Source organism: Xiphophorus hellerii, chromosome 13 (genome assembly GCF_003331165.1).
Source record: "Xiphophorus hellerii strain 12219 chromosome 13, Xiphophorus_hellerii-4.1, whole genome shotgun sequence".
In the NCBI taxonomy this organism is placed as follows: domain Eukaryota; kingdom Metazoa; phylum Chordata; class Actinopteri; order Cyprinodontiformes; family Poeciliidae; genus Xiphophorus; species Xiphophorus hellerii.
This window is the reverse complement of record NC_045684.1, coordinates 5647046-5666827: the sequence shown is the minus strand read 5'-3', so window position 1 is coordinate 5666827 and position 19782 is coordinate 5647046. Positions and strand designations below refer to the sequence as shown.

General features: G+C 37.1%; 1 protein-coding gene across 3 annotated transcripts in view; it reads left to right on the top strand.

Moving 5' to 3' along the window:
• Window positions 1-19249, top strand: part of LOC116731301 (tenascin-like) — a 57115-nt gene extending 37866 nt beyond the window's left edge. Inside the window, exons 6-20 of one of the 3 annotated variants that reach the window (XM_032581009.1) lie at window positions 86-201; window positions 7019-7172; window positions 7716-7985; window positions 8547-11366; window positions 13267-13389; window positions 13509-13652; window positions 14006-14125; window positions 14652-14801; window positions 14931-15082; window positions 15342-15474; window positions 15552-15703; window positions 15795-15891; window positions 16550-16705; window positions 16814-16977; window positions 17384-19249. In XM_032581009.1, coding sequence (XP_032436900.1) covers window positions 86-201; window positions 7019-7172; window positions 7716-7985; window positions 8547-11366; window positions 13267-13389; window positions 13509-13652; window positions 14006-14125; window positions 14652-14801; window positions 14931-15082; window positions 15342-15474; window positions 15552-15703; window positions 15795-15891; window positions 16550-16705; window positions 16814-16977; window positions 17384-17488 — 4856 coding nt within the window. In that variant the 3' untranslated portion in view covers window positions 17489-19249. Of the gene's footprint in view, window positions 1-85; window positions 202-7018; window positions 7173-7715; window positions 7986-8546; window positions 11367-12338; window positions 12393-13266; window positions 13390-13508; window positions 13653-14005; window positions 14126-14651; window positions 14802-14930; window positions 15083-15341; window positions 15475-15551; window positions 15704-15794; window positions 15892-16549; window positions 16706-16813; window positions 16978-17383 lie in introns of those variants that run through there. The other 2 variants (XM_032581011.1, XM_032581010.1) reach the window with 2 other exon arrangements.
• The last annotated feature ends 533 nt before the right edge of the window (window positions 19250-19782 follow it).

The following is a 19782-nucleotide window of genomic DNA, read 5'->3' as shown; positions in this document are numbered from 1 at the left end:
CCTGCTTTTGGATCCTTTTTATTTGGAGCTACAGAGGAAAGAATATCCACTGCTCTGAACAAGTTATTGTTGTTTTCTCTTTAAGCCATGGCGGGTGTGTCTCAGCTGGGTGTTCAGGACGTCACAGATTCTTCTGCCACTTTGATTTGGACTCAACCTGCTGTTCAGTATGAGACTTATCATATCACGTTTACCAGCCAGGTAAGTTCTCAACCTAGTTTTACATTTCTCTTTGTCTGTCTATGATCCAAAAGTGTGTTTTGTTCAGAATCCTTCAATTTTTATAAGAAATTCACAGAATTACTCCATCAGGTCTCATACTCCTCATTCCTTTGACTAAGCATGCCTTACAAAAAATTAGTTAAAACCTAAAAGCTGTATACCACTGAATATCGTTACAGCTTCTTTCCCTACATTTAACATTCTTGTATCATTCTGAGAAGTAATTCAGAATTATTAGATTAGAGCTGAATCAAAGATTAATTTTTTTTTAGTCTGATGTCTCTTTAGGGTCCTTCAGGGAAAAGAAAACACTGAAATAATCTGAAAATTGAGACAGATGAAAATAATAATGTTTATAATAGAAAAACCTTTGAATTCACAATAGAAGTTGCAGAATGTTTTTACTGTGAAGAGTTAGTATGGAAAGAGGAGAGCCTGGTCTTGTTTTTGTCTTTTGTCGCTGAATCAAACTTATGTTGGTTTTTTGTGTAAGCCAACAACAGACTGGTCTTTTTTCCAGGAGGAGTAGCTCAGCAGTCAGAACACCTGTTTCCAAATACTAGCACCTCATTTATCTTCGGCACACATGTTGCATTTCCTGAGCGATTCTTCGCTAACCGGATTTTAGGACATTTCCTTTCACTCAGAGGAGCTGTCTGCGATTCGTCATTCTGAAAGGGTGTCTTTAGTGATTAAACTGGCAGCTTAAACGGCATCAAACCATCTGCTGCTCTGGTTGTAATGGGAAACATAAAAGTAAACATAGCAACAGACTCTGAAGGAAGCAGCTCAATCTGTTGCTGAAGTTCACTAAGGAGACAAACCACAGACCTCTCCTCTTTTTCCCTTTCAAGGGTTATCGTTGTATTGCTCCCATAGCCAGAGCAGTAACATTCCTACATGCTTTGTTTAGCTATAATTGATCAAATATGTAACCATTGTGACAAATGTTGTTAATTGTATATTTGGTAAACAAAATATGTGAATATAACTTGCTAATTCAAACCATGCAACAAAAACATTTTGACTTTCAACATGTAATGATTGGAGTATTTCAGAAATTAGTGGTCCACTGAGATTTTATAGCACGACTATCTCTATTTCAGTTTTACAGAAAAAGGTTGAGTCAGAAAAAAGTATCCACGAAGCAGAATTTATGTGGATGAAAACGATAAATTGATGTCAGAGGAGAATGGGAATGCTAGTTTGCTATGAAAGAAAGACAGGAGTAGCTCAAATAACCACTTGTTACAGTCCAGGTATACATCAACTCTGAAATGCAAAAGATTGAAACTTGAAGCAGAATAGGGTCAACATTTTGCAGAAGAAATATGAAAACAATGTCTCACACTGTGGGATGTCTTGCACATAACTACCAAAGCATAATTGTTTTAATATTATAATCTTTCCAGTAGTGTTGGATTATGAACACATCTTGGAGGATTATCCATATAACTTAGCTCAAGTCATGGAAATCCTGTTTTTCTTACATAAAAATGAATTCACCGTATTATAACAGTCGCCCCAAAACACCACAGTCCACCAGAACACACCTGAGATCTGATGAAAGAGGAGATTACTATTATAGATGCAGCTAAAACATCTGCAATATTTAAAGTTGATGGTGACAGGAAAATGATTTGGGAGATATTTTCTTGCCAGAATTTGATATCTACCATGAATAATGCAGTTCTGAAGGCAAATGGGAGTTTGGCCAGGTACCAGCAACAAGTACCTAGTTAAGTGGCTGGCCAGTGCGTACACTGCAGTTGCATCGCTCCTGTGTTTTCAGGCAAAATATATTGGCCCAAGGAGTTGATTTTTCTTTTGTTTGTGTTGTTTTTGTTTTTGAGGATCATAATCTCTGCACAGCAGACTTGGATTCTGTCTCTTTTCAACTTCACGGTCACCAGCAGTAAACCCAAATTTACGCTTTGAAGTTTTCCATTCAGCAAGTTCTCAGAGATTCCCACACATGTTCTTCCCTGAACAGACGGATATTTTTTGGGCTTCATTATCTGGGCTGCTAAATTCCCGAGGACAATAAGTGTGGCAGTGAACATTTCTGAAACTGTCAAACAATCTCAATCTCTTTTATAGAGTAAGGTTGTCTTTTGTAGGGGCAAAATACTTGATAGTATGCCGTTTCTTTTATACAGCTAAAGATCAGCTCATGTATTAGGTACTTTACAATTAGTTGTTGTCCAGCATGGTTTGTTCATAAACATGTGTGATGAATCCATTCCAGAGGATATTAAAGAAGAGGAAAATTACAACATGCATTTGAAAGTGACTGAAACGGAAAAGGCAACTGAACAAAGAAAACACTTCTTAACCTTATTTTCTAAAATATTTAAATTTAAAACTGTCGCCAAGATGAAAGGGAAGCCACTCACTGTTTTAGATTACTGCACAAAGTCTGGACATTTTACCACCACAAGGCACATGTTTTTTCCTTTTGAACATTTTTTTCCCATGCAAACCGTGTCATAATGATTGTCACGTATGGTGATTAATTTCAAGAGGCCAATGTTCGATCCAGCAGTGACTTTATGGAGGACTTTAAGACTCCAAATAGGTTTGGAAAAAACACACACCATAGAATATCTGGATGGTTGGATGGATGACCCAAATACAAACTTCTGTTATTAACTTTAAATATAGTTAAGCCTAAAATTATTCATACGCTGGGTAGATTTTGATTTAAAATTATTTCCAATCAACAGACATTTTATTCTACATAAATAACATGTAATATAAAGGGACTATCAACTTAAAATTTTAATTTACATTTTTATTTAACATTTTGAGGGCCCTAGAGGCCTTTAGGCATTAGTATCTTGACAGGAAGGGCAAAGAGGGAAAAGGGATGATATGCAGAAAATGACTGGAAGTTGGGAATCAAACTTTGCATAGCTGTTATACATAAATCTGTTTTGTCATTTATGTATAATCTATGGTACAAAAATGTGGTCATTATTAGCCAGGTTCTAGTACCCTGGGACTAAGTCTAGCAGTGTTTAAACTATTAGTCACTGACTGCCCTCTTTTGCTTTCATCACCTCTAAGTTGATCCTAAAATTATCATTCAAGACAGGAGAACAAGAACTCTGAACTCAGAGGTTACGTCCAGCACAATTTAGTCAAAAACAAGAGTCATGAATTACATGAACTGCTCCAGAGAAAAAAATAAATAAATAATGCAGATGTGAGATGCTTGTTGTTATGGAAATATGTAAACACTGTCAAAAACAAGGTGGCTGCCAGAGAGATGACATCACAGCCGAGGCACAGCTGTGACACAGGACAGGACCCACGGATAGAAAGAAGTAGAAAGACGACATTCTTCAACCCGTCGGCGTTTACAGATAAACGTTGAGGAAAAATTCAGCTTCAGTCTGGAAGCTCTCTGCAGACTCATACAAACAACAGATTAGCTTTTAGAAACATGAGAAGTTGTGTTTACTGCTTTTCTGTGTCCTGGTTACAGCATGAATCCTCCTTTGTTTTATTTTACTTATCAGGCCTTAATGCAAACAGCAACAGACTGACGTCACAGTACAGTTTTTGTTTTATTTTTAAGGTTTTATTGGCTTTAGAGACCTTTATTTGAGGCTGGTCAGACAGGTCATCAGAAAGGTCATTAGGCCAGAACTCGAACCTGTGGCAACCGCATCGGGGACTAAGACCTCCACTCATGTTTGTTCTTTACCCCTGGGTCACCACAGCACTCCATAGTTTTTTTTTGATTATTCAAAGGTTTTCCTGGGGAGGGGACTATTATAGAAACATTAATATAGACTTTCTTAGGCCCAGAGGGCTTTTGTTTCTCCGAGTAAATAATCTGGTGAACTTAAAGAGCAGTGCAATATGCTTCTTTTTCTGCAAATGCGTTGCACATGTTTCACTTGCAGTGGCTGCTTCACACCTGCATATATTTATGTGACGGATTGCGCTATGTTCATGAATTTACAAGCCAAGAGCAACCAATGCAAGTAGTTTACACCTAATTTTACACCAACCACAGACACAACAGGTGGAAAAACAGCTAAAGAGATGAAGAGGTGGCTCTTTTCTCTTTTGCATTTCATAAACATCTCCTGTCTTTCCGACTGCAGAGTTACATGTTTGCGCTGTGATTTATATGAATACATGGAACTATAGCTGATCTCCCTCCAAATGCATGCACAATACTGGACTGAAATATTGGAGAACCTTTCAGCACAAGAAATTTGCTGGTCTAATTTTGAATGCAATTAAGAATTAGACAAAAATTTGGATTGCAATGCTTTTTGATGCATAAATTGCTTTGTTATAGAACATTTTTAGACTAAGTCTCATTGAATTAGTAGGTTTGGAAAAGACATTGATTTAAGCTAAATAAATAACCCCATCACATTACTGAAGACACTAATCAGTTTAATATCTTTTATGCATCACAAAAATATTAAAGTCCCATATATACAAAAACATTTGTCTTTTTCATTTGTCAACATCTGCTCAGTTTTTCACAAAAACATAGACACTTTATTGTGTTGGTTACAAAATAAGGCAGTGTCGTTGCAGTATCATGACCTTAAAATTAATCAAAAATTTTATATTCTATCAAATGTAATAAGCAGGATTACATTTTATTGTCATTTCTGGAATCAGTATTGTGAGAAAACCCACTCAAAAGTTAAAGCTGGACTGGAAATCAATATGTTTTAGGGTCAAGAAATAAATATTCTTTAAAAGTTTCCAATATAAATGTAGAAAAACATTTCTACACAGACAACAGTGTGGCATTATATTTTGAATATTTAATGTAGTGTTGTTTTATTCACATATCTTTTGAAAATCTAAAAAATTCTTAAACTATCATTTCTTCCTGGAAGATATTTTGAAGTTGTTCCTCGATGTAGTGCAACAGCTGGACATTAAAAAAAAAGAAATGTCTCATCTTCCATGTCTGATCTCATCTTATTTTTGGGTGTAACCACCACATTCCCCCTTCAAAATCTTCTCAGAGGGTGTTTTTTAGATAGGCCTTCTGAGCCTTTAATTTGTATCAGCTGTAACTGTTAGCTGTTTTTAAATTTTACTAGTTTCCTCTTTACAGTAACAATGCGTTTTTTGTTGCAAACCCATAGACAGATCTAGTTAAATAGTAAGGAGCTGCAGAACGATTCAGAAACTCCTGTTCTTTTAGGGTGAAATGTAGATATTTTTGCCATTAATTTGGCGTAGGTGTATGGAATGACCAATAAATAATTACTTCCATCCTTTCAAGTAATCAAAAATATCTATGTACATACAGTATGTATTCATGTGATGAACAGACATCAGCTTCCTCAGTGGAACAAGGTAATGCCAAAGGAAATGAATAGTTACATTTTGGTTTTCTGAATAAAATAAAGCTAATTTGAATCAAATTACAGGCTAAATTTAAAGTTTTATGTGGATGAATCACAAAAAGCTAAATTTAGTAAAAATGGATCATGGATCTTGCAGTAGAAGCAGGTCATTCAATTTTATTTAACTATAGTTAACTCGGTGCCAGTTTCCATTGGTGGTCACCAGTGGAAAATTTTACAGGATTCCTTTTTATTTTCAAAGACCCTAAAACAATACCAAAAGTGGGAAAAGTGTTTTCAGTTTGAGCAGAAGAACATCATGGGTAAGTTTAAATTAAAAATATATATATTTCTACCACTGAGCAAACTATATCTTACAAAGTAGCGTGAATCGCAGTAATGCAAATGCATTCAAACAAAGAAAAAGCCTGACTTTAGTCTGTCAGCTTGATTTTACAGTGTTAATATGGAGTTTCTCTGTGACTGAGCCAACACTTTAACACCACAGGGCTGATTCTGTTTTAATGCATGTCTTGATTTTATTAGAAGCATGAATTTAAATGATGTCACCCTCATTATTATGGAAATTAATGGAATTGCTTTGACACGAGGACACTGATCTGGGCAACCAGCATAGTGGCCAACCTAACAACCAGATGGTGTCCATTTAGAGTAAAGCTTGGTATCCATTCATTAGAAAGCCATTTGCACTCAGCTGAGAGCAAATGGCTTATTTAATATTTCAGCTTTGGATTCATGGAAAGTGTTACGGTTTTGAGATGTAATGTCCAGCTTCAATTCAAGAGGAAAAGCGCGAGTCATGGATGTTTTAAGCTCCACATATCAGATATCCTGGATAAGCTGCCACTGCTACATACTCCCCTGTCTTACGCAGCTCCTAGATATGCTGCCTGTATAATAATAAAACACCAGGGTCTCCCGGAGGAGGTTTTCTGCTTAATCTTCATGGATCTCTTACGGATTTCCAGGAAACTCTCATGCTCAGTCATGCTCTCATACGCACAAGAAGAACTTATCCAGACCCTGCAAATACATCCATATTCTGATTTGTTTTAAACATTGTAGTGTAATCTTAATTAGATGAAATTAGATTTATTGTCATTGCAAAGCCCTATCCAACTCAGCATAAGGCTTTCTTTCCAAAAAAATAATCAAAACAAAAAGTGGCTGTTTAAATCAAAGTGGAAAGATTAACACATGCCTAATAAAACAAAACAACACCCCAGAAATATGAACATTGTTTCCTGCATAGCCCTAGATGTCCTTGCAACAAAGTGTGTGCAATCTGACTTCTTGATCAGCAACTCATTAGTAATAATAATAATAACTGTAAAGTACACCAATAATTTAAGCTCATTAAACTTCTAAGAGGTAGATTCAAACAAGGGGATATCTGTGGTTTTTACTTACTCCATACTCTCTTTGTCTTTATCATACAGAAAGAAAAGGATCAGCAGATCACTGCACAGGTGGATGGAAGCCTGACCACCTTCACTCAAACGGGCCTGGCAGCCAGTCAGGAGTACATCGTCACCATCGTTGGAGAGATTAATGGCAGAAGGGGAGTTGAGAGCACAGCTGAATTTTTGACTGGTAAGATTCCTGCTGTATGTTTGCAATTTATTAAGGATGTCAATCACTTTGTGACCCCCAACTTTAAACTTTTTCTTAATTCTTTAAAACTATATTTTGGACATGTTTCAGGTTGATGTCAACATTTGTTTTATAATTCCACTCAATGAAAAAAGCAATTGTGTCACAAAGTGAAATTTGAAATAAAACACATTTTACTGTAATTTTTGCAAATGCAAAATGTCCTATATTTTGCAAATGTCCCATCTGCAAAACATGGAGTTTTGAGCATACAAGGTTAGAAAGAAACTTTTTACTAGCTTATTGCCTATTGTGATCATCTCAAATTGTGAAATTTAGAGAAAAAGCTTGAGCAATTCCTTTCTGCTTCCCTAACTCTGAATAGGGAGAGTGAGGCTGCAGAAGTTTAGGAATATATTAAGGTTAAATTATGAAACTCTTAAGTGGATTGTGCTGTACTACATGGCAGTTAGTCATGCAGCAATCTTTTGACAAGTTAGAAACTATAACTTGTGTCTTTATCTTTTCCTTCAACATCTTCAGCTATCTCTGGTCCAACGAACCTCCAAGTTGTTAAGACCACCTCCACTTCAGCAGTAGTCCAATGGGAGGAGTCGCAGGCAGACATTGACAGGTACCGTTTGACCATCACACCCAAAGACGGAGCAGGGAGGTCTCGGGAAATGACCATAGAAGCTGGCCAAAACTCTGCCCATATTCAGCAGCTGGAGGCAGGGCGTTTGTACGACGTCTTATTGGTGGCAGAGAAGGGAGTGGTCCGTAGCCAGCCAGCAACTACCCAGGTAGTTCCCGGTGAGTAAAAAACCTTACTGGTTAAAGACCGCAAAAAGCATCTGGTCAAAGTTTTCTCCTCCATCAATGCACAAACTGCCAATAGCTTCAAATAGCCAAGTAAAATATTTGTTTCCCAAGGCAAGTGAAGACAGCTGTGGTGTTGAGAAGTGAACCTATATGTGTCCAGACACCTCATTATTCCAAGCATCACAGCATATAAAACACATTACAGGAAAGTCTGTAAAAGTTAATAGAGCAATGCCCTAACCTCTCCATCTGTTCCTGAGCTCAGTGTGGATATTTTCTTCTCACCAGAGGAACAAACGCCAAGTCTGTCCAGGGAAAACATTGTTTATGTGTTAATTTTCTCTTTGCAGGTTCTTCGTCAACATGCCTTCATTTCTTGTTTGTGTAAAACTGGCAAACATCTTGCATATTTCTTAAATATGTCTTTAAAATGTTATAATTTCTGCTAAAACATGCTTTTCTTCCTTTATTAGATATGACATCTTCTGGATTACTGCAACATATGATGACCTTAACACTTAATCCAAATGATCACTGCTCTCACATCTTTAGGCACCACTTTCCCAAGGGCTACCATTGAGGACTTGACCATGCAGGTTACTCAAGCACCAGGACAAGACCTTGGCAGCAAAAGCAGAGACTCCTCATCTTTTGTGAGTGCCAGACCCAAAACAAGAAGACCTATGGTGACAAAGCCAGGGCTGTTCCGTCCCAATGCAACCAGAGTCTTGCCTGGAAGAAGACGATTTTTACCTGATTCTAAACACAAAATCCCAGTGGTGTTGAAAAAAGGTGAATCAAAAGAAATTGATGAATCTAAAGCAGATGTTCAGATCATCCGGGAGTCTGTGGCAGACCCTAGTGAAGAGACATTAAGCTCTGAGAGGAGTGGTAACCAAAGTCCAGCTGTAATCCCTGGAAAAGACTTTGAACCTTCGTCGCCCCCGTCTGAACCAAATAAGGAAAGTAGCTCAGAGGAACTGTTCTACACTGGCTCAAAAGGACAACCAGATGCTGACATGACTAAAAATAATACTAATTCAGTGTCTTCCGAGCCAACTGGGAATATCCGAAGCCAGGAGAAGAAATGTATGAATAAAATTAAGGTAACTCACTTCAGATTCCCTTTAAAAAACAGAGGCAATGGGTGTGAAGAGGATGGGATAGGTTTGAGAGAAAATGTTTTAAGTTCTAGTAAAGAAGAAGTGCCTCCTAATCAAGAGAAGGGCCTTGATTTGCCACAAGACCCCTTACACAAACTAATAACTGAAACGTTTGATGAGCTTAATATCACAACAATTTCAGTTCACCTAGCAAGACCTCTAAACCTTTCAGCTGATGCAGAAATGGTAAGAAAACAGATTTTAAAGGGGTTTCCTTCACTCTTAACAACTTCATCATTAACTGCAAAATCATCCAACTTATCATCCACCAAGACATCATCCCCTGATGCAAAATCACTTTCCTCACCAACAGATTTAACGTCATCTTCACACCTGTCATTACTATCACCTTCCTCAAAAAAATCATCTGTGTCACTCCCCTCACCATTACCCACCTCAACCAGCATGGATGCTTTAGGTTTAAATGGAAGCAATGAATTGGATTCTACTTCCGACTCTGCACTTACTGAGGATAGTGAACTATCAAGTTCAGAAGAAAGTGAAAGTTCCCCTTTCTACCATGGTGATCCAAAACGAGGGTCCATACGTCGCCTTTACCCCAACTTCGACTTGCTTCGAAACAAAAGCCATCAAAATGTGAAAGTTCCCATCCATTCTCCTCCTCATTTGAGGCAGACCTTAATAAAAGAAACAAACAATGTATCATCTTCACCATCTTTGTCTGCTTCAAGAAAAACACCCTCATTGGAAAGAAATCGTCCTGTGAAAGATGGAAACAGAGAGCCAGATGGAATATCCAGAAATGTAACCTCTGGGGTGGGAGAAAGCCAGAAAAAGATGCCGTCAGAACGTAGACATTTCCCTGTCCGTCGCCTCCCTCTGAAGGGTATATACCCACGTCGGATGCTTTCAAATGTTCAAAACAGAACCCGACCAGTGTCAAAGATTTTGACTCAACCCTCCCTATCTATAAATCCTGACGCAGATACCTTGAAACAACAGATGCTTCCCACTGAATTATTAAAAAATTCCACATCTCATTCTAGAGAATCTGTACTATCTGATCCTATGCCTATAACTGAAGAAAAAGAAGGAGTCGGGATAAGTTTCTCCAAAACCAGCATGTCAAATGAGTTCACTCACATCCCAAGGGGAAGGGTTGCACCTTCCTCCCTTCAGCCAAACCTTCATCACCCACACCAACATGGTGAATCTGTGCAAAATAAAACATTCATGAACTGGAGACGTCGCCAAAATCCTATCCGAGGTCCAATACGCAGACCTTTCATAGGGAAAAAGCAAAGTGGAGGCCCTCTTACTCCTCGGGTCAAAACTAATGAACTGGGAAAAGACAGTACCAGTGAGAATCCTGAATCACAATCAGAAAACCTAAATACTAAGAGGCTTAGCCCTGGCCTGCAAAGTAATCAATCACGTGAACAAGTAAATGGCATATTAAGACAAAATATTCTTATGCATGAACAGAAAACCAGTGCTGACAAACAAATGAAGGAGTCAGATAATGGAGATGATGTCCTGATCAAACTGGAAGCACCAATAGATTCTGACATCAAAGAGAGACATGATATTGACAGGGATATTGGTGCCACAAATCAAAGTAGCATCTCTGTCAAACCTGTCACACTTCCAAATAGACAACCCATATCCAGAACTGTTATAGGTGAGCATCATGGTTCCCAAAGTATTGATGGAATACAAAAGAAAGAGTTTCCAAAAACAAATCCCATTGTAAACACTGTTTTTGATACTGAAACTGACGGGACAAAACGTCTTGCTTCTGAGGTTTCTTCTTCTGGGGACGAAAGAGAACCCCTGAACTTTGTGGATGTGACAAACCAGACTTCTGATGGATTCACAGTGATGTGGGATTCGCCTGAAGGGAAGTACAAAAACTTTCTTATAAGTAGAACAGAGGTTGATAAAGATGAAAGCCGAAAACAGAAGGAAAATAAACAAGATAAAGATCGAGACACCAAAGAATTCTCAACAGAAAATGGAGGTGACGAGGACAATAACAAAGTACCTAAAGATTCTCAAGTCCCAATTACCCAAAAAGGTACAGTGGACAAACCAACAGAGAGGGAGAAAAGCTTCAGACAAGTGCTGCCTGGTTCTGCTCGCTCCCACCAGTTTGAACATCTACCTCCTCAGACGGAGTACACCATAACCTTGCTTGGAAAAGGTCCCGGCATTCTATCCAGACTGCACAAGCTTGTCATCAGTACAGGTACTAACAATGGTGACAGGTAGAAGAACCACCTCACTATTATTTTTGTCAAGTCTTGATCCAGAGAGTCACTCTTGCTCTTACAATCTAGAACCTTCCATGAGTTTCAACCTATTAAATGTTATTTGTGTCATGTCTTCACAGTGTATCACGTCAATTGTCACTTTGCTTGACCACCACTGGATATATCTGCTTGCAATCAAATGCTCCCTACATTTCTGTTTCATAAGTGTGTTGTACTCTTGTAAACTGTGTCTGGTTTGCCGTCCTGTGTCCGTCATGTGAACATATGTTCACTCTTACATAACCAGTTTTTTTGTTCCTATTATTTTTGAACACAATGGTGTTAAATAGTCTGTTTAATGTTTTGTGTAAGTGCTGCTGTTGTACACTAATTTTCCAGCTTCCATGAATATGTGAGATACGCATATTCATGAATGACTACATCATAATCACTACCCATCTTACAATAAAATCTGAGTTATTTGATGTCATCCTTCAGAAGTCATTGCTATAAATTGTCATTTAACACTCCAGAAATTGCAAGATTGATTTTTTTTTCTGAAACTACAAATTGTCAAATATTTACTTTTTGATGATCAGTATTAAATATTTATGATTATCTTTGAAACAATTGATAATATATACAAATCTCTTGCAGCAAACATTTTGTTTTGCTTTGAAAGCAAATTCAGTGCTTTCAATGTAATTTCTATATTGATCTAGTTTTCATAACGTTTTAATAAAAGTGTAAATGTAAACCTTCCAAGGATCTAGTAGTAAGCTTTGAGGAACACCTGTACGCATTCTGTATTTCTGCCTAGCTATCCAAACCTTAGTAAATGGTTTCTGTCCTGACTGACCCATTTTTCAACCTGACTGATTTTATGCGATCATCAGCTGAGATGACATCAAAAACAGTCACCCCATAACTCCATTTATTCACTGCTGCTCTGGTCTTCTCTCATTTAGGGTAAGCTAACAGCCAGCTTCACTGACACCCCTTCATCTCTCACCCAAACCAGGGTAAGACCACAGCTGGTCATTGTACATTTGGTCTATATCTTTAACATTTGTATTTAAATGCAAGAAAACCAAATGAGTTAAGTTACTCTGAGGTTAAACCATTTTGGGTGTCAAAAGGTAAAAACTGTTCAGGTTCAGGTTATGTCTGTCATAAATTCATGATTTTACTTGGTAGAGTAGTGTTGTTTTAAAATATTTTAAATATGGGCCTCAGTAAGTTTTAAAAAAGGTCCAGTTCCAGTATTTAATTGTCTTCTAAATAAAATAGAAATATCACAATGACAAAAAATTACCTTTAACACTTTTTACATGATCCTTCATTTCAAGCTTGTTATTGTATTCATCTAATATGTAAATATATGTTTTTGTTCCCTTTTTAATAACGTAAAAATAATTTCTTCTTCCCTGTGTGTCTTTATCATTCATTCCTGCAATGCTTCTGTTTTCAGGAATTGACTGACCTGCTAATTACTGTGTTTGTAAAGATTCATAAAGTTGTCATTCTCTCCTTTTCTGCTGCCCAGGAGCCATGATCTGCCTGAATTTGTTACTGTCTGTCTGTGTATAACTTGTATACTGTATATATGTTTGTGCTGTACATATATACACACAAACTTACTGGATTACCAAAAGAAAATGTGTGAATGGATAAATATGATTGAGACAAGAGTTTTGGTCTTTTGTGCATAATCCATTTATCCGTTTTCCCCTTTTTCTTTGTTAAATTCTCTTTTTCTTTGCATTCCTTTATTGATGTTTTTAAATGATCTTATATGTGTTTCTGAATTTGTCTTACTAAGTCATATATTCTGCTGTTTGTCCCAACCTTCCTTGCTTTAATGTACCTTTACTCTTGGCGGTTTTTGTCCTCCAGGACCAGAGCCTCCATCCAACATAATGTTCAGCGAGGTGACTGAAGACTCTATGACAGTGTCATGGACAAAACCAAAAAGTTCTGTTGATGGTTTCAAAGTCACCTACACCCACGCAGATGAGGGTAAGACAAGAAAATGACTGAAAACAATCTTGAATCTGACTGTTCCTCACTTCACCACATGATTTCTTACCTGAAAAAAAAAGCAAACTAATTGTTAATCCTTATTTTGTCTCTCGCAGGAGAGCCAGTGTCAGTAACGGTAGGCTCCCGGGACTCCACCCTCGATCTATCTCAACTGTCTCCAGGATCCTCTTATGAAGTCACCATCGTCTCCACCCTCGGACTGGATGAGAGTGATCCAATTAAAGATACTGTCATGACACGTGAGTTCTGCGAGTTAAAAAAAGGGGATGGCAATAATTCATTTCAAATATATAAGAACATTGAAATGATAATCTGTGGGACATGATGATTTCATTAATGCCGTCCCAACATGTGTTCCAATTTAAAATTCTTGACAATAAATGGACTGTGTGAAATTCACAAGTCGGTACTTTTATGAGTGTCAGTCTGAATCTATTTCGATTTTCTGCTAGGTTAGTTTAATGCTTTCTAACAGCTTGTGTGATTGATTAAATCCAGACTGTGTTCTGTATGTGCAATTTTGTATCTTTAGGAAAATACTGCATTTTCTTGTTTGTAATTCTGTTATTATCTCCACTTTTGTCACTCTTAGTGCCTGACCCACCCACTGGCCTACAAGCAGTCAATGTGACTGACTCCACAGCATTATTATTGTGGCGTCCAGCTCTTGCCTCTGTTGATAAGTACACCATTGTATATGGCTCAGGTACAGGTAAGTTCTGATGGTGTCAGGCTGAAACATTTTTATGTGTTCTTCCTTATTTGGCAACTGTAGCTTGAGTTTCAAATTCTCTTGCATTCATTTTTTGTTTTAAAAGGCATTGATCATAATTTCATCTGCTTTTCAAATAATGATTTTATGACTTTGACCCCATTACAAAGTCATGAGTTGAAAGTTGTTGGTCATATGTTCTGGAAAGCTGAGTTCAAATCCATCAGTCACACCCAAGTCTGATTAGTAACTTAAACATTAAAAGCACTTAAAAGCAGGCTTAAAGATCTCACAAATAACTGTAGTTCATCAGAGAATGGGAATGCAGATTTCATGTTGACCATCCATAGGTGGCACAAACTTTCTTTTGATAAGAGAGGCATGGTTGCAAATGACTTTCTTTACCAAAAGGGCTTTAATGACAATTATGATGTATTTATTTATTGTTTTTTTAAATATTTATAGGTTGTATGGGCCTAAAATGCATGCTTGAAACTGGTATGGTTTTGCTTTTTTCCCTGTGCAGGATCAGAAGTGAGGGTTACAGTTTCAGGAAACGTAGCTGAGCAGCAGCTGAGCGGTCTTGAAGGATCTACCACCTACACTGTCACTGTAAGAAGTCAGCTGGGCAACCTGGAGAGTTCACCAGCTACAACCAGCTTTACCACCAAAAGCGGTCAGCAACCAATCGCACCATGCAGACACATGCATGAAATATGTTTCTAAGCCAGACCTTGTATTTTCTTAATTATAAAATACTTCATTTAGAAGACAATAATCAATCATGAAAATGAAACTTACTCAGGCTCTGCAGGCTCAGGGCAAGATCAAAATGAACCTCAAGATCTAAAGGCCATCAATGTGACCCCTCGGAGTGCTGTTGTGTCATGGATACCTTTGTCAAAGCTGGTGGATAAATACATACTGGTTTATAGGATCAAAGGTGAAAGCCCACAGGTAGGAAAACTGTCAGTGTACAAGTGCCTTTTTGTGTTTTATTTTATATTTTAGTTTCTATAAACTAAGATTTACTGTGCTATACTATATTATTATATGGCATTCCCTTCAATTACAGTTTTGTATAAAATGTCAAACTTGGCCTGGAATTTGAGTCTATAGTTTTAAAAATATTACCATTTTTTTACCCAGTTTTCTTCTTTATAACAGGCATGTTCATCCTTTTGCTGATAACTCTTGATGTTTTGCATTCTGACAGGAAATTATAGTAGGCTCAGACCTAACACAGTTCGAGCTGACCAGACTGCATCCAGGGTCTTTGTACATTGTGGAACTACGGTCTATAAGGGGAGGACAGCTGGTAGCCAGCAGCAACACTGAATTCACTACTGGTACCTCCGGTTATTTTAAGAGTCCTTATTATTAACTGATAAAAAGTTTATCTCATTACAAACTTCTTTCTCTTAAGGCACACTGAAGTTCCCATTCCCAACTGACTGCTCTCAGGAACTGTTGAACGGTGTTGTCTCTTCAAATGTGGTGGAGATCTTCCCTCAGGGGAAACTTGGCAAGTCGATGAACGTTTTCTGTGACATGGAGACCGACGGCGGCGGTTGGATGGTACAGTCAGAACTGTAAACTTCAGGAATCAGGAAGATGTCCTTCTGTTATATTTAGTTTCCCCTTCTTTATGTTTCCGACCCATGTCCAGGTCTTCCAGAGGAGGAAGGATGGCTCGGTGGAATTCTACAATGGTTGGAAGGATTATGTTTCTGGCTTTGGAAATCTGAGTGGAGAGTTCTGGCTTGGTGAGAGAAACTCTTCACAGTAATGAAATGTTTATTAGGTCAGAATGCATGACAGCTTACAGACAATCCTAAAAAGTTTCTGTAATCTACAGTAATAGTTTTTTTTTAACTCAAGCTGAAGATTTTATTATCACTTTTCATTGACAAATGTACACAATTTTTTAAATATTTGTGATAGGAGGCAATTAAAAATCAATTAAATAGGAGCTTTGATTAATCATATTTTTATCAAGTAGTGATATTTGATGCAAAAGCTACTTTTTTAAATTCCAATTTTGCTAGTAACTGAATCAATTAAAAGATGTATAATTTGTATCTTGATGGTGAATAGTGATATCTGCCTATGACTTTCTTGCTGTGATTCAACCATGAAGATTCAACTGCAGTTAGATTTTAAAAAATTTAAATATTTTACCCTTCATGCTCCTCAAAATTATGCATTGATATTCAAGGGAAAAAGTTTGATGTCTCCATATTTTACCTGGTTTGACCACCAGGTCTTAATTACATCTGTATTCAGAAATGTTCAACCATTCTCTGTGTCACTCTTTACAGTCACCGCATTGTTATGTAAATGTAATTTTTATTTTCGATAAATGAAATGCATTTTTTGACAAAATCTTGAATGTCTCAAGCAAGCCTAATTTCATGCTTTTAGGCCTTGAAAAAATTCACAACTTGACTAAGATGACGAAGATGAATCTACGGGTCGACCTACGAGACGGAAGTGAGCAGGTGTTCGCCAAGTATTCAACATTTGAGGTGTCCACCAGGAACTACAAACTGAGTGTGGGTGGATACAGCGGCACTGCAGGTGAAATGGAAATTCAAAAGCTTTCCTGGTCATACTGGCTCCCAAAACCTGACTGAATGATCTGCATGAAAGGAAACCTATTCAATTTCTCATGTTCCCTGGTTTCAGGTGACTCCCTTAGTTACCACAACAACTGCGTCTTCTCCACCAAAGACCGGGATCCGGCACCGTGGATCACCCGCTGTGCCATTTCTTATCAAGGTGGCTGGTGGTACAAAAACTGCCATCAAGCAAATCTGAATGGTCGTTATGGAATTGACTACAAACATCAGGTAGCAACATCAGACAAATTGTACAGTAAATAGAATATTGCTAACTCTGTAAACGGAACTGAAATATTTATAGGATGTCACATCAAATGTGAATTCACAGGTTCAAATCTAAACAAGACTTCCCATTAATTCAACTAAATATATGAACAAATGTCGGGTACAACATGCTAAAAAAGAGCACTGAATGTGAGAGGAGCACACTATTATTTTGCATCTGTTACATTGTAGAGACTTATTTGTGCAGCTATAGCTACAGACAGGTTTTCCCTTTTTTACATGGAAGATTAATTCTTTGAACAATTTTGCATACAATATGAAATGTAAACAATTATATAGGGAAGGTATGATCCATCTGATACTTAGAATTGTACGATGGCATGTGACTATTCCTCTGTTTGTGTCTTAGGGTGTGATCTGGAAGTCATGGAAAGGAGAACACCATTCCATCCAGTTTACAGAAATGAAGATGAGACCAGCATCCTTCAGGCCTCCAGCCAGCAGAACAAAGTGAGAAACAGGATGGTGAACTCATAAAGAAGCAGTGTCATCATATGTACACATATATTTTAACAAATGCCTTGTTCTCTTTTGGAAATAGAGATATTTTTCATGTGTACAAAGCAAGTTATCAGTGTGTAACTGTATATTGTGAAGTTTTTATTTTTTCAGAAACAGTTGATCAAAATTATTAGCTGGTATCTTAATAAGCAGCCGTTTGTGACCTCAAAATGCTAAAAGTTTCAGAAATGCAAAACCCAAATTTAGTGTTTTTTTATTGATACAATCTAAAACTAACCCAGGGAAAATATTTCCAAACCCTAAAAACTACAAAAGGCTTGGTTGTGAAGTTTCATCCTAATCAAAAAAGAGAAAACAAAAAGAAACAGAACATTAAATGAATTCCATGGCATAAAAGGGTGTAAAAAATCTTTAATTGATGAGAGAAACTGATATTAGAAAAGGTGCTAATATGCTTAAAAATATAAAGATGCTTCTCATTAAACCTTTACAGTCACACATAAAAACCAGATGAATCTGACCTTTTGAAGTTTAAGGACTTCATCAATACAAACAATACAGTATGGTTGTCTCTCAGCAACTTTTAAAATAGAATGCTCTCTTTATTGTCAAAAAAAGATGCTTCTTGAGCAGCATTAAAAACATCTTAACAATTCAATTAAAAAAAACACTCAAGTTAAGTGGATTCTACTAAAATATCAGAAGATTATTATTGGTCAAAATGTTTTTGAAAGGGGTTTCTCATGCATAACTTGGCATATCCTTTAAAATTTTAAGACTTTTGAATTTTTCCCAGTGTATATAATAGAGCTAATTGAGTTTTACAAGCTTTATAAGAAAAAAAAGAAATTATGTCATGGACTGGAAGTGTATCAAAGAGGCTGCACAGAAATTCTGCTAAATTTGTAAAATAAATGCAATAAAAAGTGAGTAAAACAAATGGAAATGTCACAGGCAAATCCAACAAAAAGAATCCACTTAGACCAAATTGAATGGTTTGCATGCTGCTGCAGGTCTGAAGACTTTAAAGTAAATAGCCTAGCTAAAATAGGAATGTAAAACATTACTTATAAACTAAGCTGGAATCAGGAGCATTACTGAACTCATTAGCATAATTGATGTGGAAAGCTGGTAATGAGTGGAAGTATTGTGTGTTTTTTCAAATGGTTGCAGTTCTGTGTTGACAGTTTTGTTCATATACTGTTCTGTTTGCAGCATTTTAAGCTAGTTTATGTTCTTTGGCTCCCTCTCTGTCTTCTGTAAATAAACTTACTGGTTGCTCAGAGTTCAGTATGTCTGTGCATATTTTTTTTTTTTCTTTTTTGCTCTGAACATTTAGAATGTGCTTCTTACGGTACTGAAAACATAAATGTATGTATCTTTTCTTGTTGAAAGCCAATCTGAAAATCTCTTTCCTTTTTCAAATTGGATATCAAGCCAAAAACAGGATCTGATTGTGTCTCTTTATTCTCCTCTGTAACTTTTATCCTCTCATCATCCCTGCTTTAAAGCTCAGCAGTGCCCCCTACTGTTCAGTTTTCCACCTCAGCTGGGCTTCTCAGTGTGTACAGAGAAAGAAGAGAAAAGCACCTGCTGTGGTTCAGCTGCCATGACAGGTGCATCACTGTCCTCACCGTGTTTGTCTTTTCTGTTTTATTTTGTCTTTTTGTAAACATATCAGTGTTTTATGTTTGTCTACCTGTGGTGCCTTGTAAGAAAATACAACAATAAAATGATTTGAGTTTGAAACTTGTGACATTTGGACCTAAAATATGTTCACATTTTTTAAATAAATATTTATTTCTTGGTTGGTTTTTTTTTTTGCACAAAATACTGAAAGTGCTTTCACATATTGTGTCAATTGAATTAGATGATCCTAAAACGTAACTTTCATGTAACAAACACTTCGGGTGAGTCCAACACAAAATGAAGAATTAGTATATAGTACCTGTTGGGTATGTTGGAGGATCTCTGATGTTGTTGATCGGCTTCTGAAAATGTTGCAGAGCATTGTATCATGAACCAGGACTTTTAGGTTAAAATCTGTCCCAAAACATCCCACAGAATAGAACAGCAGTAAGAACCCCAGAATCCGGACAATATAGAGAAATTGGGGGGGGCAGAAAACTGCAATAACCTGATTTTAAACTAATGGATTGCCAGTAATTCCAGTATCGCACCTTTGAGTCAATCAGTGTCGTACATTTCAACTTGACAATATTTGCCCACTCTACCTCAGAAAGATTCTCTAACCCCATCGGTCTGTGAGTAAAATATCTCGTCCAC